Consider the following 16,287-nt stretch of genomic DNA (forward strand, 5'->3'; position numbering starts at 1 on the left):
GTGTGTTGGTTTACACAAGCCCAGGTCACGTGTAACAAGATTCAAAGTCCCATGCCTCACCCCCATACATGCAAACCACAAAAACTCCCTCTAGTATTTTGTGCTGAGATTGTGCCCTGGTTAAATATCATATACCATGGTGCATCCGTATTGTATTTTTTAATAATAATAATAAGGAATGTATCTTTAATGCTTATTTACTTCAATGCATAATTTCGCATTGCATATTAAAAATATGCTAACATGCATATCGATTATCGAGCTGTAGTAGTTCGTATGTATGTTATCTACTTAGCGCAGTCACCACCGGAAAACGTCAGAAAGTGTCGCGTGCTTTGCGCGTGCGCGCTGTGCTGCCGTAAATTGAAACCGTATCAGCACATTCGGATCCAGAGGCCACAAACATGTTCAGCAGAGCAGTCATACAGTCGACCAACAAGTAGCTTGATCAGCGCTATCTATATAAGCACTACACGAAAAAAGGTGTCCGGTCTGGGGTTATGCGGCGTTCATGCTTGGATCGATTTCGTCATGATGTATTTTAGAGTAGTTGTAAGCTGATATTTTGTGTTTTGTTCCGCGGTGTGTGTTATGTGTTGACTGTAAAGAGGACAGTGCGTCACCGTACAAGATGGACACGGCCGAAGAAGGTAAGCTGTCTAGACACGGAGGCATTGTGGCTGCTGTCTGTTTGCTTGTTGTTGATTTTTAAATGTGCTTTGACTAAAGTATGTGTATCATTAAGATGATTTAACCGGTGCACGCAACAAAATATGTAACGTTATCTGTAACCGATGTGGCCTTTGCAAGCTAACGAGCTAAACGTTTTCCTGCCAGCTTGGTCTATAGTGCAGCTGTCATCCTCCAAGCACGTCAAAATAAAGACACTAATATGAATTTGAACTTGATTTTGGCTTTACAGGACGTCATGGAAGCACATTAATCATGTAAAGTAGGTTTAGCCATTATCATCAAATAGATAACTTGCGTGGAATGGTCTGTTTGTGTATTTTTGTGTATCAGGTGTAACGTTAAACGCACCTGGAATATGACGACAAAAATGAAACGTAGTAGATTAGTCAAATCACGTGTACTATCTTTAAAACACTGCTTGAAATGAGATCCCATTGATTTTTGAACGCTGTGTGCTTATGTGTGATAGTTGTCTGTCATGTTATTCATTATTATCTAGTTAAGGTGTATACTGTTGATATAGCAAGAGGGCAAAGATGACCAGGAGATTGATTGGCAATAATCTTGCATGTATCTTCCATTTTTTTCTTCTTCATCGGTATAAATAAAAAATCACAAAGTGTCTTTAAGTCTAATTTCATAACTCATAGCCTTTCATGTTGTGGCAGGTACAGTGAGTTTGTTGCAACACTCATATCCTGTTAATTCTCTTTTAATTTAATGTGGTCTGTATATATCGGTTTTAAATGTTTATTTTGCTCATCTTTTCTGGCAGCTGATATATGTAGGGTGTGTCGATCTGAGGGAACTCAGGACAAACCCCTCTACCATCCCTGCGTGTGTACTGGAAGTATTAAGTTCATCCACCAAGAATGGTAAGAGCTTTGTTCATTCAGTGACGAATTCCCTGTTACGATAACTATTTTTATGCTGTTTTATAAGATGCTTTTTGGGTCAAACAATGTAAAGTACCTTCCAACGTCTCAGATTTGTGTGTTCCGACGTGCGCGTTGTTTTTAACTCAGAAATGGGTCATTAGAAGTAACGGTCAAAGATGACAGCTGGCTCATGCCTAAAGGCACTTTATTATTAGTTTATTATACCTGCTATAAAATTCAGAGGATGTAATTTGAGCAGTTAACTACACTTAACCTGCTGTCCTGCAGTAATAATTACAGGTGTCAGTAATGGCAAAGAAATGGGACAGCGTGAAATGGAATACCACTTGCAATGTAAGAAGAGGTTCCAAGCTCTGACAAACAAGAATATGATCTGATCTGACAAAGCCCTTGCTGTTCATTAGTAAGCTTACAAGTCAACAAGTGCAGGCATTAAGCATAGTTAAGATGATTTAGTGGAAGTATGGTTGATACACTACCATTCAAAAGTTTGGTTTTGGTAACATTCTTAAGTTTTTGAAAAGTTTTTTATGCTCACCAAGACTGCATTTAAAAAAAAAAATCAGAAACACAGTAAAAACAGTAATATTGTGAAATAATATTTTATTTAAATAAACTGTTTTCTATTGCTAAATTGTAATTTAGTAGAAAGATGGCAAATCTGAATTTTCAGCAGCTGTTATTCCAATCTTCAGTGTTGCTTGATCCTTCAGAAATATTTTCCATTGTATTGGTGATCATTTCGTATTATCAGTGTTGAAAACGGTTTTGAAAAATCTGATACTTGTTTTCAGGATACTTTGACTTTCTTTCAGAAAGTTGAAAAGAACAGCATTTATTTGAAATCTTGTAATATTATAAACATCTTTACTGTTACTTTTGATCAGTTAAATGCATCCTGGGCTGAATAAAAATATTAAATTCTTTAAAAAAAAAAAGTTACTGACCACAACTTGAATCTGAATGATAGTGTATTGCTTTGGCAAAAGAAGATGGTAAATAAAATAGAATATAGTGTTTTAGTTGTGTTGCACATTTCTGTAATACCCTAAATTGGCTAATTTGGCATTTTCTGGAACTGAATGTCTGTCAGTAGATCTAGGTTAACCTTTCTATTGGGGCCAGTTATTTTTGTTAGGCTTTGTGTTCAGTTTTTTGTTGTTTTTGGTAACTGAATGGAGTCAGCAACACCCATTTGACTAACTGACAAGCTGTAACTAATGAGCTCAGGGGTCGTCCTCAATGTAACGGTAACCAACTATGGAGTTCCAGCGTTTGTTATTCTTCCCTTGTGGCAATGGGAAATGAAGCAGGATTTTCTGTGCTTTTTCACACAAGTCAGATCGTCATCCTCACGCCTACTTCCTGCTCTCCTCTTGTGTTTTCACAGCTTGGTGCAGTGGCTTAAACACAGCAGAAAAGAGTATTGCGAATTATGCAAGCACAGATTTGCTTTCACGCCAAGTAAGTAACCCACTCTCACTGCATTCTTCAGGGGAGGTAAAGCCATGAACAGTTCTATAGAGTCACAACAGCCTCGAATGGCCAGTTCAATAGCAGCAATTGTGTGCTTCAGAGCAATATGGTTCTATGGGTTGATCATGTGATGTAAAAGCACGGCCCTCGTGTTGTCTGACGTAGCTGCTCTTTGCTGAGGTGAAATGAGCTTTTTACACCCAGAGTGAGTTGTTCTCTTCAAAAACTTTGAAAGGACTTTAAACACAAGCCCTCCAGTTTTCTGTGGAAACTTAATGTATTTTGTAACATAAAATGACATGATTAATCAAAATAGCACCAAAACCACAATGTTAAATCATGAAGGCTGTGATTTAATAAAATAACTATAATGTGCTGCGTGTTTTAGAGTGAAGCATGGCACTGTGTTCTTGTACACACAAGCTCTTGATTCTCATTGTTTGGAAGAGATGCCTCTTCTGTACTTCTGTTTGCAGAGTTATGCTTTTTCAAAGTCATGATCTATATTAAAGAGCAAGATATTTATTAAACAAATTTGAAAATAACCTAATAATCGTAATAATTCACTTAAATAGTTTGCAAAGGATTATGAGTATATTAAATTGGAATTAAATTAAATTTATAATCCCCAATTTTCAGTACTGAATTGTACACTTCCAGTGGAGCCCAAAATGTTTATCAGCAATTGTAATATAAAATGCATTAAAATCCTCATCTCTTTTCCTTTCAGTTTACTCTCCAGACATGCCTTCACGGCTCCCAGTGCAGGACATTTTCGCAGGACTGGTCACCAGTATAGGCACGGCTATCCGATACTGGTTTCATTACACGCTTGTTGCCTTCGCCTGGCTGGGGGTTGTGCCTCTAACAGCATGTAAGTGATGCCCAGAGGTCACAGTTTGGTACGCTGTGAGTAGTACACAGTCTTTATCCCTTTGTTGTGCATTGTATGTGATGTTATTCATATATAATGTTCTCCTTTTCCTCTAGGTCGCATCTATAAGTGTCTGTTCACTGGATCTGTAAGCTCCCTCCTGACTCTGCCCTTAGACATGCTCTCCACGTACGTACAAGACAGGAAAGCTCTCAAGTTTTCTCCTTAAAATATTAATTTGCATTGCTTATCGGCTCATTGTGAACTTTGAGCATGATGGGTTATTTCAATAGTTGCTGCGGTCTCGGGTTAAGCTGTGGATGTGTTTGCATGGTGAAATGTAATGGACATTTCAGAAGTGATGATCAGTGAATGTTCATGCTCTGCAGAGAGAACTTGCTGGCTGACTGCCTGCAGGGCTGCTTTGTGGTGACCTGCACCCTCTGCGCCTTCATCAGTCTGGTGTGGCTGCGGGAGCAGATTGTTCATGGTGGAGCCCCTTTATGGTTGGAGCAGAACCAGCAGCAACCTGCCAATGCTGCAGGACCGGCCAATGAGGTACAATACTCATATGACATTATCTTGCTTGAATGCACATCACCCTCAAATTTAATGGATTTTGAATAAACAATGGTGAATAATTTATAAAATTGTATAACTAAAATTGAATAACATTACATAATATTACATACATTACATAATAAAAATGTCAAATTACAATACACTTTCTTTTTATTTGAGTTGTCATTATTAAATTGGCATCTACACTACTGTTCAAAAATATAGTAGGAATTTTATTAAATGTTTTTGAAAGACTTCTCTGCACCAAGGTTGAATTTATTTGATAAAAAAAAAAACACAGTAAAACAGTAATTACTCCAGTCTTTAGTGTCACATGATTCTTTAGAAATCATTCTAATCATTTCTTATTATCAGTGTTCTGTGGAAACCGTGATACATTTAGACTTTAAGCATTTCTATTCTGAACAGAATAGCTTTTTTTGATATTATTATGATGTGAAAAAAAAAAAAAAAAAAAAAAAAAACTGATTATCTAAAAATATAATTTTAAATATTGCCATATGTTCAGCCGAAAATGGCATTATGGCATTTTTAGCGCAATTTTTTTGGTGGCTGAAACTTCAGTTTATGCCTAATAAAATTTCTATGTTCATATTTATTTTTCCATAATATCCACACTGGCAACTTCTGTATGGCAAAAACAACATTCCTATTGCAGCTTAAGTCAGTAAAACTTTCTGAAAGCTGGATATTCTTTAGAGACCAATTATACAGGTTGCACATGACCCTCTTTGTTTACTTTGCTTCATGCTTACTGTAATTATCATTTTGATTTCAGCACAACACAGTAGCCTGCCTGACCTTCTGTCATCTTCAAATCCCTCATTATCTCCTGAATCTGGAGACTGAACTCTTACCAAAATAGAAGCTTGTTTTTTTTTTTTTGGTTTGAACCAGATGCAGTTTACTACTACTTGACAAATGTACATACTCTACCATAGTTGATTCCAGTCAGTAGGAAATTTTCTTCATTATTAATTTCCAATCCATTAGGCCGCTGGCCAGGGTAATGGGGGTGCTGAAAACCAGCCCATGCCTGCACCGGCCGAACCTCCAGCAGAAAACGCTGCAGCAGCTGAAGCACCTGACCTCCCCGCTGACCCTGCGGAAGAGATGGAGCTGGATAATGAAGATGAGGAGGATGCAGGAGCCGAAGATGTGGCGGATGCCAACAATGGAGCACAGGGTATAATGGCTTTAATTAAACAAATGAGAAACATTTCAGTGGGTATAAATGGTGACTGGTGCAAAAAGCTTTTGGGCTACAAAATTGTGTATGTTCTGTGCAGATGATATGAACTGGAACGCTCTGGAATGGGATCGTGCAGCTGAAGAGCTCACTTGGGAAAGGGTGAGACTATATGTCACTGTATCATACATCATACCAAAATCTTTCAGAAAACATTAAACCTGTTCTCCCCCTTTGTTCAGATGCTTGGGCTTGATGGGTCCCTGGTTTTTCTGGTGAGTGACAAATATTTAATTTCTCCGAAAACATCCATTTCAAAAGAACCAATAAGTAATGTGTTTTTTTTTTGCTTTAGGAGCATGTGTTCTGGGTGGTCTCACTCAACACACTCTTCATCTTGGTGTTTGGTAAGCATCACTGCAGATTTGTTTAAACCAAATTAAAGCATTAATGCATTCATGTTAAGTAACCCAATATGAAAACACTGACTATGTTCTCCAGTTACAAACTTTAACTCTTGAAATCATATCATCTTAGCTTTCTGTCCCTACCACATTGGCCACTTCTCAGTGGTTGGACTCGGTTTTGAAGAATATGTAAGTATCAGATCAGTTTTAGACCTTTTTATCTAGCTTGATTTAAAAATAAATAAATAATGTAAATGCAGTTTCAACATTGACAACCGTCTCGCATCTGTTTTCAGGTTCGTGCCTCACACTTTGAGGGTCTCATCACTACTATAGTTGGATATGTCCTTTTGGCCATCACACTCATTGTGTGTCACGTATCCTTAAACGCTCAGTAACATCTGAAATAATCCCCATCTAAGGCCGGTGCAATTTTTGCTGACGTACAAGCTCAGAAATCATTCCGCTATAATAAATGAAGCTCTCTACACTGCACAAAACATCTCTCTTTTTATATTGTGTCTACACTTTGTTGTCCGAACTTGCACCATGTACACCCGTCTTATCTAAGTACCTTCTCTGGTTTACCAATTCTTCCAGGAAGTTACACACCAAATATGACTAGCATCTTTTTTCTTTTTTTTTTGGTGAAATTGCCACACGTCTACCTCCAAGTCATTTAGTGTCAGTTTATGTTGTCTTCTAGGGCAGAATTATAGAAACCCTTCTAAAGGTGCGGTTTACACTTGTTCAGGGTTTGGTTTTTTTAGGGACCAAATTCCGTTTCAGTAGGAATCCACTCAATATGGTTCATGTTGGTCGTGTGCATTCCCAGTGTCAGCCAACACAAAGTTGCTTGGTTTGACTTTTGTGTGAGCTGTGCCTCATATATCGCGACAATCTTGAATTTTTTTTGCCCCAAAAATCGTTGAAATTTCACTTATGTGACTGCACCTTAAATCAGAGCCATATCTATTTAATAGCCATACCAATTTCAGTTAGGGTCTTGTTTAGAACATTGAACTTCTCATATGTTAACTCTGTTGACTTAAGATGGGAAGTTTCTGTAATATAGCCTCAGATGTTCCTTTCCTTAATTCAGATCTCAGGGATTTGCAGCACTGGTGAGATTTCAAAGATCACGCCGCTTGTTAGGAGTCTGCTACATTGTCGTTAAGGTCAGTTACATCAGCAGCTTAAATGTGCTGTTCTATAAAGCCAGGTTTGCTAAACTTGTTGAGTAATTAAAAAAAGGGCAAAAACAATGACTTGGTAACATCGGTTGCGACAACTGGTTTTGCAAACGATTTTTGGGATTTACTGTAATTCTATGTTCTTAGTCACGCTAATGCTATAATTGGGTACATCTAAGCTTAGATTACAGGCCTATGCCTGATACACTTATTTATGCATCTTATATTTGCGACTTGTTTAGTATTTGTCATGTATGTCTTTTATTGAGGCTCATATGAAATTATTATCTTTTGTTTCTTCTAGGTGTCTCTTCTAGTAGTTGTAGAGATTGGTGTGTTCCCCCTCATCTGCGGCTGGTGGCTTGATATCTGCTCTCTGGTATTTAGTTTCATTTTATGTAACTAATTTAAGGTATGCTTACTCATTTTTGGTCATACTGGCCCAAAAAGGTCTGTAATATTTGGAGAGAGCTAGTATTGGTTAGCATTCCCATTTATCTCAATGACAGCTGCTCTGCTTCATTTCTTCATTTTTATTTTTATTAAAGAAAAAAGCGAGTGCACATTTAAAGCCTTAGTAAGTTAAGTTTAGGAACCTTAACCTTAGTATTTGTCATACAGTAAAGGTCAACTTTTTTTTATCTCTGTGTTTTGTAGGAAATGTTTGATGCCTCATTGAAAGACAGAGAGTTGAGTTTTGAATCCGCCCCAGGGACCACTATGTTCCTTCACTGGCTGGTGGGGATGGTCTACGTCTTCTATTTCGCCTCTTTCATTCTTCTACTCAGAGAGGTGGGCATTTCTATATCAGTTTAATCATGCAGGAGATTTTTGAGGAGATGTTTTAGAATGCTGTCCTTGTATCTCTCAGGTTCTAAGGCCTGGAGTCTTGTGGTTTCTCAGAAATCTGAACGATCCAGATTTCAACCCAGTGCAAGAAATGATACACCTACCAATATATAGACACTTGAGACGATTCATACTGTCAGTGGTGAGTAAATGTTCACCTCTTCTTGAAACCCTTTTCAAAGGATCCCCTTTAAATTTAAACAGTAAAAAATTAGATGGGAGGAAAAATTATTCAATGCTTTTGCATTCTCTTGAATAAGAATAGTTTAGAAACCTAGAAACCTTTGCATTCACTCGCAAAACTTTTGTGATGGAAATAATATAAGGTGGGAGGAAAAACTATATTTCAGTGTTCAAGTTTCTCAGGGGAATGTAATACTTTCGTGAGATTATGCAAATGTTTTGTGAGCAAATGCAGTGTTTCTCAGGAGAAAGTGATACTTTTGTGAGAGAGTGCAAAAGCACTGAAATGTTTTTCCTTCCATCACCGTGTCCCCTAAAGGTGCTCTGTACTCTTCTGTTTTCTGTGTTCTTAAATGAACAGGTTTTTCTCTCTTTTCAGGTTGTGTTTGGGTCAATCGTTCTTCTCATGTTGTGGCTTCCTATCCGGATAATCAAACACATTTTCCCTTTATTTCTTCCCTACAATGTGATGCTTTACAGGTAAATAAAATGTATTTTTTATCTTAAAGTCTTAACGATTAATGTTCCTTGTGATAATTGCCTAAACGTTGTGTAAAGATTCAGAGCTTGAGGACAAGTGTTGTTTGATGCTTTTGCTTGGTTTACTGTATAAATCCAGTCAGAGATTACAGCCAGAAAAAGCAAGGTTCTTTCTCTTTGAGACTTTGTTTAAAAGGGGCATAAATGTGAAGTGCTAATTACTACTGTCATGGCAGACCTTTGCTTCGTTACCTAATGAGTGTCAGGACTCTCTGTAGTGTCAGGTGGGCGGGTTGCATCATTAAGCAGGTGTGTTACACCTGATGTCATCATTCCCCGCATAGTATTACTACAGTCTGATATTGCAGAGAGCTATTAATATAGTGTCCACAACATCCACAACAATAACGGCATAGAAAGTCCCCTCACTCTATGTTTGTGTATTTTACCCTGTGTAACCCTGTTGTCCTCTCAGCTGTGTTGAGCTTTACATTCGTCACTATGAGAGTATTTTAAACAGCTGTAGTGTTTGTTAGGGCACTGACTCTGACTTCTGTGGAAAGAGTCCATCCTTCACATGTTGGGGGCTTTTAAATATGGTTTGAATGACTGAGAAAGCTGAGGTTTGAACTTCCAAACCATATGACTTTATATTTGATATTTGATTTGAAATTGATGTGATGCCTGAACAGCTTTATTGGCTAAGTGAGAACAGTGATACCAGTAGTTTATATACAAATGTAATGACTTCCTCTCCCCCTCTCTCTCTCTTTCAGCGACGCTCCAGTGAGTGAGCTGTCTCTGGAGTTGCTATTGTTGCAGGTTGTTCTTCCTGCTCTATTGGAGCAGGGACATACGCGGCAGTGGCTCAAAGGTCTGGTGCGAGCGTGGACAGTGACCGCTGGCTACTTTCTGTGAGTCTTATATACACATTTACCCTGTTGCTCACTACGTCTGTTAACCTCATGTACTGAAATGACTTTTCCTGGTTCTCTCTGTGTTGTCCTAAAAAAAAAATCTATCACTGGAATTGAACTTTGCATTAGGGTAGCACGATCATGACAAATCATAATTGTAGAATATTTCCGTTTGTTTTGATTTAATAGATCTTAGGATCTTAGACCTTTTTTTAATCTCTTTCTTGAATTGCTTGAATCTTGAAGGTTTAATGATCATCTCAATCAATGCTACTTTGTGCCACACCTTTCAGAGACTTGCACTCTTACCTGCTGGGAGACCAGGAAGACAATGATAACAATGCCAACCAGCAGGCCAACAACAACAACAACCAGCAGGCCCGAAACAACGCCATTCCTGTGGTGGGAGAAGGACTGCATGCTGCCCACCAGGCCATACTGCAGCAGGGGGGCCCAGTGGGCTTTCAGCCCTATCACCGGCCCATGAAATTCCCTCTAAGGGTACTCTCTCCTGTATACTTTTATACTTTAGTGAATGTTTTGATTTTGTGAATCTGATTTTCAGATGAATGATCTTTAATATTTATTTTCCTCTTTTGGCCACCTATAGATTGTGTTGCTGATTTTGTTCATGTGCGTGACGCTGCTTTTGGCCAGTTTGGTGTGTCTCACGTTACCAGGTGAGCGTCCAACAAATTGGGATGTCTTATCATTTGCTCACCCTCTTGTTTTTCCAAACCTGTGTGACTTATTTTCTTCAATTGAACAGAAATGGGAATGTAAAGAATTGTACTAGCTGCATTATTTTTTTTTTAATTACAATGATAAAATTCAAAAAGGTTTCAGAAGTACTATGAGTGGTCAGTGAATAAAATTTCAGTGTGTCAATCACTCAAAGCTATCATATGACTTCACAACACTTAAAGCACATTAGTCTTAAGGACCTTTTTAATGGTGTTTTAAAGCTGTTTTTAAAGTTTGAGTATTCAGTCCCTGATCCTTGTAATTGCATGTAGACAGCGACCAGCACAGCAACATGAACATACTAGGATTAGGATTAGGGTTTAGTTTAGGGTTAGTTGCATGTAATTATCCATAATTTACTGCCATTACTATATTAAATACTTGTAATATGTAACAAGGACACTGTAAAGTAAAGAGTTGCCAAAACTTCTCCTTTTATGCTCCATGCAATAATAACAGAATTCATATTACTGTTTATTTTTGTTGAAATAAATGCAGCCTTGGTGATCATAAGGGAGTATAACTTATTATAACTTATTAAAAATATTATAAGATGTTTTTAAATGTTTTCTTTTATGCTTTAAGAGAGAGAAAGAGCATAGAAAAGTTTGTCTCTCAGATTTTCAGCAGTACTCTGAACTCTTTATTTGTGTTTATCACAGTGTTCACTGGACGCTGGCTGATGTCCTTCTGGACGGGCAGTGCTAAGATCCATGAGCTGTACACTGCAGCGTGTGGGCTGTATGTGTGCTGGCTCTCCATCAGAGCGATCACAGTGATGCTGGCCTGGATGCCTCAGGGGCGGAGAGTCATCCTGCTCAAGGTTGAGGAGTGGACCCTCATGGTACTGAATGAAGTGGTTTCATTGTGTCTTAAGTTTCCTCAAAAACGAAAGGAATGGAAAAAAGAGAGGAATAGACAAAGTAGTTTTAAAATAGTTCTAAAATACTGCAACATACATGGCTTTAAAACTATTGACATTACCTACAAAGGAAACCAGAGACAAGATGATCAGTGTCTACTTTGTCTATTCCTCTCTTTTTCCATTAATGTGCTATGTTGGTGATTTGTGTGAATTCAGATTATGAAGACACTGATTGTGGCTGTGCTGTTGGCTGGAGTGATCCCTCTGCTCTTGGGACTGCTATTCGAGCTGGTGATTGTAGCTCCTCTTAGAGTGCCGCTGGATCAGACGCCTCTGTTCTACCCCTGGCAGGTAAAGCACTAATAGGAGTCCTGCTCTTAAAGGCACAGTTCACCCAGAGAAGAACAGATTTGTTTATAAATACATTGTTCTAAACCCCTGTGATTTTCTTCTGTGTAACACAAAAGGTTTATTGTAAAGAACATTCTTTCTGCTCTTTTCCATTTAATAAAAGTGAATGAGGACTGGGCCGGTCAAGCTCCAAAATGACACAAAATCCCATCATTAAAGTATCAAAAGCAGTCCTTATGACATAGTTGATATTTGGTCACACTGCATGTTAGAACCAGTGGCTTTCAAAGGTCATATATATATATCTTTTATTCTGTTTTTCAAGACAAATCAATTTGAAATCATGAGGGTAAACAAATGGTGAAATTGTCATTTTTGAATGTCATTTATTGAACATCACCAGAGAAAAGGTGTTGATGGTCACAGTGTATAAGGTTTCTCCATTAAGAAGCCACATGTATGTTAAAGGGATACTCCACCCAAAAATGCAAATTCTCTCAATATTTACTCACCCTCATGCTATCTTAGATGTGTATGACTTTTTAGAATCCTTCTCAGTGAGTCCATTTAATGGGACAGGTACATGTCATTACATGAACTCATGAAAGTATTTTTTTTTTTTAAATGATGAGAGAATTTTCTGGTCTTTCATATTGTTAGTTCTTTATGCACAAATAGTTTAAAAATAGCATTGACTTTATTCTCATCTGACATGTCCAGTGTGTGTGTCAGTATTTGTCTGACCCAGTTTTTGTGCCTTGTACTGTTCTCTGTTTGAGCTAATAAGCTGTGTCACTGATGTACCGGAAAACAGATTTTGGTTGGATTTACTCCAGCAGCAGGCAGTTTTTCCAGAAGACTCCTTTTGCCCTACTAATCTAATCCATCCTATTTGGAGAACTTAATTTACACAGGCGCTAAGTGGGGCAGAGGTATGGTCGTGCCAACGGTATTGACTCTTATTTTTCTCTATATCGTTAAGACTGGGCTCTAGGAGTGCTGCATGCCAAAATCATTGCTGCCATCACCCTCATGGGTCCCCAGTGGTGGTTGAAGACCGTTATTGAGCAGGTTAGTGGCTGCAGTGACTATCGTTTGCTCATGATCTCTGTGGAGCTGTTACAGGCTCACTCACTGAATGATTTACTGCTTTTCAGGTGTATGCCAATGGAATCAGGAACATTGACCTTCATTTCATCATCAGGAAGTTGGGGGCCCCGGTCATTGCTGTACTGCTGCTTTCTCTCTGCATCCCCTATGTGATTGCTGTAGGCATCGTCCCCCTTCTAGGTAGGTATAAACAATGCTGTGTTAGTCAAAGCTCTCAGTTTCCCAGAACATGTCTTTCAACTCTCTTTGGGGCTCAATAAAGAGCAGATCACCATCGTACTACATATGTTCACATATACTGACTAATTTCTGTTACTGCACCACTGAAAGTATTCTGGCTGTATCAGTGACTGTGTGGTAAAATTAGCTGTGCTACCGAACATTAGGGATATCTTGCATGCCTTAAGAAGTCCAGGTGTGTTCTCAAGGACCTCAGTCACCCAAAATAGAACATTTTCTACCTGAAATCTTAATTAAACAATCAAAAACCAACATGTGTATTAAGATGTTTTTCTTGGAGAGGTTTTCTCTCATGTTACAGTATGTACATTTACCCGATCTTACCGTTCTCGTCTCTCTGGATAGGAGTCACTATGGAGATGCAGAATTTGGTGCAGAGGAGAATCTACCCCTTCCTTCTGATGGTAGTGGTGCTGATGGGTATCCTCTTTTTCCAAATCCGACAATTCAAGCGCCTTTATGAGCACATCAAGAATGACAAGTGAGTCCTGAGTGTCAGAAATTAACTACTTTCTTAAGAGCCAATACAAATGTCTAGTGGATTTGATTTTCAGAGATATTTTAGTACCTTGAGAGCATTTTTAATTGTGTGCCAGCCATTTGCTCTTCCATTCAAAGATTTGGGGACAGATTTTGTTTTATGAAATAAATATAATAGAAAATACTTTTACTCAGCAAGGATGCATTAAATTGATCTGATAGTAAATTGATCGCAAAGTACATTTATAATGTTATAAAAGATTTCTATTACAAGTAAACTTTTGAGTAAAATTAGGGATTTCTTACAATAAAAAATAAAAATAAAAATCCCACTTTTGAATAAAAATGAAGTCTGTCATTTAACACCTTATTTACTGATGGCTGGGCTTTGTGTTTTGTTCTTTATTCATCCATGCAGGTACCTTGTTGGACAGAGACTTGTGAACTATGAACGAAAAGCTGGCAAGCCCAGCACTACCACACACAGCAGTTCAGTGCAGGAGTAAAGAGCTTGGGATTGCTTTGGAGTCACTCTTTTTGTGTGTGAGCATGCGTGAATGACTGAATGAGCCTTCGTCTCTGCTCCCTCTTTGTGCGTCCATACATCCAGCACATCCACTAAGACTGACCTCTGGCCTCTCTGACCCTGCCAGCAAAAAAGGGCAAAAGAGCCATGTACATAAATGGGGCAAAAGAGTGAATCTCTACTGCCAAATGGAAAACATAATGAAAAAACAACAACAAAAAATTAAGTGTGTATTAATTTATTAAATCTAGTTGTTTCCTTATTTGTGGAGCTTTGTTCGTGGCAAGACTCGACCCACATGGTTCCTTTCATCACCCTTGTGGAGAGGCCAGTCAGACTCCAGGGATGAAATGTTTGGGGCATAATGGAGCTGAACTGTCACATTAGTACCTTTTTATTTATTAGTTTAGAATTTTCAAGGAAATATGATCTTGAAGTTTTTGAATGAGAGGGTCTTGTTTGATTTGATGCTTTTGGTCGTGTGTCTTACCTTCATTTCTCGATGCTTTAACTTCCCTATTTTTATGTGCAGAACAGAAGTGGATGGAGGCGGATTTAATGGTTATGCCAAACCCATCTGCTTCCTGTCATGTGTTAAAGAGGGAATTTTGTTTCATCAACAGTTTGTCCATGATTGTTGTTGACCAATTCAAGAACATGGAAGCACAGAGGCAGCCGAAGCGTAGTTTGACGGTAGAGTTTATGGCTCACAGTGAGCCGCAAAGCCGATCTCTGCCTGCGCGCTCTTCGTTCCACTCTGAAAAATCCTTTCAAGTAGCTTAGAAGAGCGTTTAGAGTGCTAATTGCGTCAGTGGTTATTAAGTTGATATCGACCGTTGTATGTCCGTCTCGTGCTCAGCATGGCCTAGCAGCACTGTCTCATAGATGTAACTCTGGCACGTGCACAGGTTGTTGCACTTTTTTTAATTTAAGAAAGCGTCTTTTAAGAGCAGCAATAGTTTGGAAACCCTTTAGACCAAATTTTAAGTCCTTACTCGTATAGGAGCTCACAAAAATTAATTAAACTGATCAAATGTTCAGCCGAAACGTGGTTTATTATTCTTGCTTCGGTTCGGTAGAAGAGTTTCCTGTCTGTAGGTAAGGAGGAGATCATCAACACGTTTGTAAATAATGTAACTTTTCGATTCTTCGTAGCAGAGTATGATTTTCTCCATTTCAGATTTGCGGCTTCTGTTACAGGTTCACGATTCCCGAAGAATTTGTCTCAGACGGCTTTAGAGATAGTGTTAATCAGTTCTGAGATTCTATAAGTGACCTTATAGTATCTTATTACACTGAAACTGGATACTGTATGCTTCTTGATAGCTTGCGCTCCTCTGAAAGGCAAATGTTCTATTTTTATATGTGCAACTAGTGATACCGTTTTCATTTTTGCTCAGCCATTGATTTGATTTCCTCTGAAGTTTTCTGAGGTCAGCTAGAATCCAGGTAAAGGTAGTGGTTCAGCACTAAACACCTTTGTGTGTCTGGTTTACTAAGCCTTTTCCTTTTCATAGCATGTTTTTGAGAGAAGTATTCAGTATTCTGAATGTTTTCAAACCTCCTTGGAGGCTCTTGCTGTAATAATTACATCCTCATAATGGCAGATTTGTTTTTTTTTTGTTTGTTTGTTGAAAACTTTTATTACAAATATTAAATCACAAAGTGTAGTACTTACGGTGCTTTGTGTCTTTAATCAAACTTATGCATATACTTATTTTTACACCGTTCACTAAGTGAATTGGAAATCTAATAATGTGTTTATTACAAAAGATTACTGTCAATGTAATATAAAGATGTTTAGTATACAAATGACTTTAAAACATGTTTGATGTATCACAATAATAAGTTTTGGAATATCTGATTTTATAAGACGCACATTGAGAACTTCACTAAAGCTAATAAACCTATTGGATATTCGTGGTACTAAAACAACAAAATGCAGGGAAAGGCCACTAATTGCACAATTCATTCAGAACAGGACAATTCCTGTAAGCATGTAGAATAATGGCATCAACCTTACCAAGGTTTCCGACTCTTAGCAATATCATATGAGCCAAACTGCTTTCTGTCTAAATATGCTTTGATCCCATTAAATGATTAAAAGAATGGTTCACACAAAAATGAAAATTTGCTGATTTACTCACCCTCAGGCTATTCAAGATGTAGATGAGTTTGTTTCTTCATCAGAACAGATTTGGAAAAATTGAGCATTTCTTCACTTGTTCA

At 38.1% G+C, this 16,287-nt stretch overlaps 1 protein-coding gene across 2 annotated transcripts; it reads left to right on the top strand.

Annotated features, from left to right (window-relative positions):
* Positions 1-344: 344 nt before the first annotated feature.
* LOC109055232 (E3 ubiquitin-protein ligase MARCHF6-like) lies at positions 345-15,731 on the top strand. 2 transcript variants are annotated; one of them, XM_042774682.1, is made up of 26 exons: positions 349-650; positions 1,469-1,568; positions 2,983-3,056; positions 3,799-3,942; positions 4,059-4,131; positions 4,332-4,500; positions 5,518-5,710; positions 5,814-5,875; positions 5,956-5,988; positions 6,069-6,120; positions 6,251-6,309; positions 6,417-6,497; positions 7,230-7,298; positions 7,618-7,692; positions 7,971-8,105; positions 8,185-8,304; positions 8,725-8,825; positions 9,602-9,739; positions 10,036-10,243; positions 10,353-10,422; positions 11,149-11,330; positions 11,568-11,702; positions 12,684-12,773; positions 12,860-12,992; positions 13,398-13,533; positions 13,951-15,731. In XM_042774682.1, exons 1-26 carry the CDS (start codon positions 632-634, stop codon positions 14,036-14,038), a joined length of 2,739 nt encoding a protein of 912 aa, XP_042630616.1. In that variant the 5' UTR covers positions 349-631; the 3' UTR covers positions 14,039-15,731. The 2 variants fall into 2 exon arrangements, with proteins under 2 accessions (XP_042630617.1, XP_042630616.1); XM_042774683.1 differs by lacking the exons at positions 12,684-12,773; positions 12,860-12,992; positions 13,398-13,533; positions 13,951-15,731 and adding an exon at positions 11,874-11,915 and having other exon boundaries at positions 345-650.
* Positions 15,732-16,287: the final 556 nt, after the last annotated feature.

Source organism: Cyprinus carpio, chromosome A2 (assembly GCF_018340385.1).
Source record: "Cyprinus carpio isolate SPL01 chromosome A2, ASM1834038v1, whole genome shotgun sequence".
NCBI lineage: Eukaryota > Metazoa > Chordata > Actinopteri > Cypriniformes > Cyprinidae > Cyprinus > Cyprinus carpio.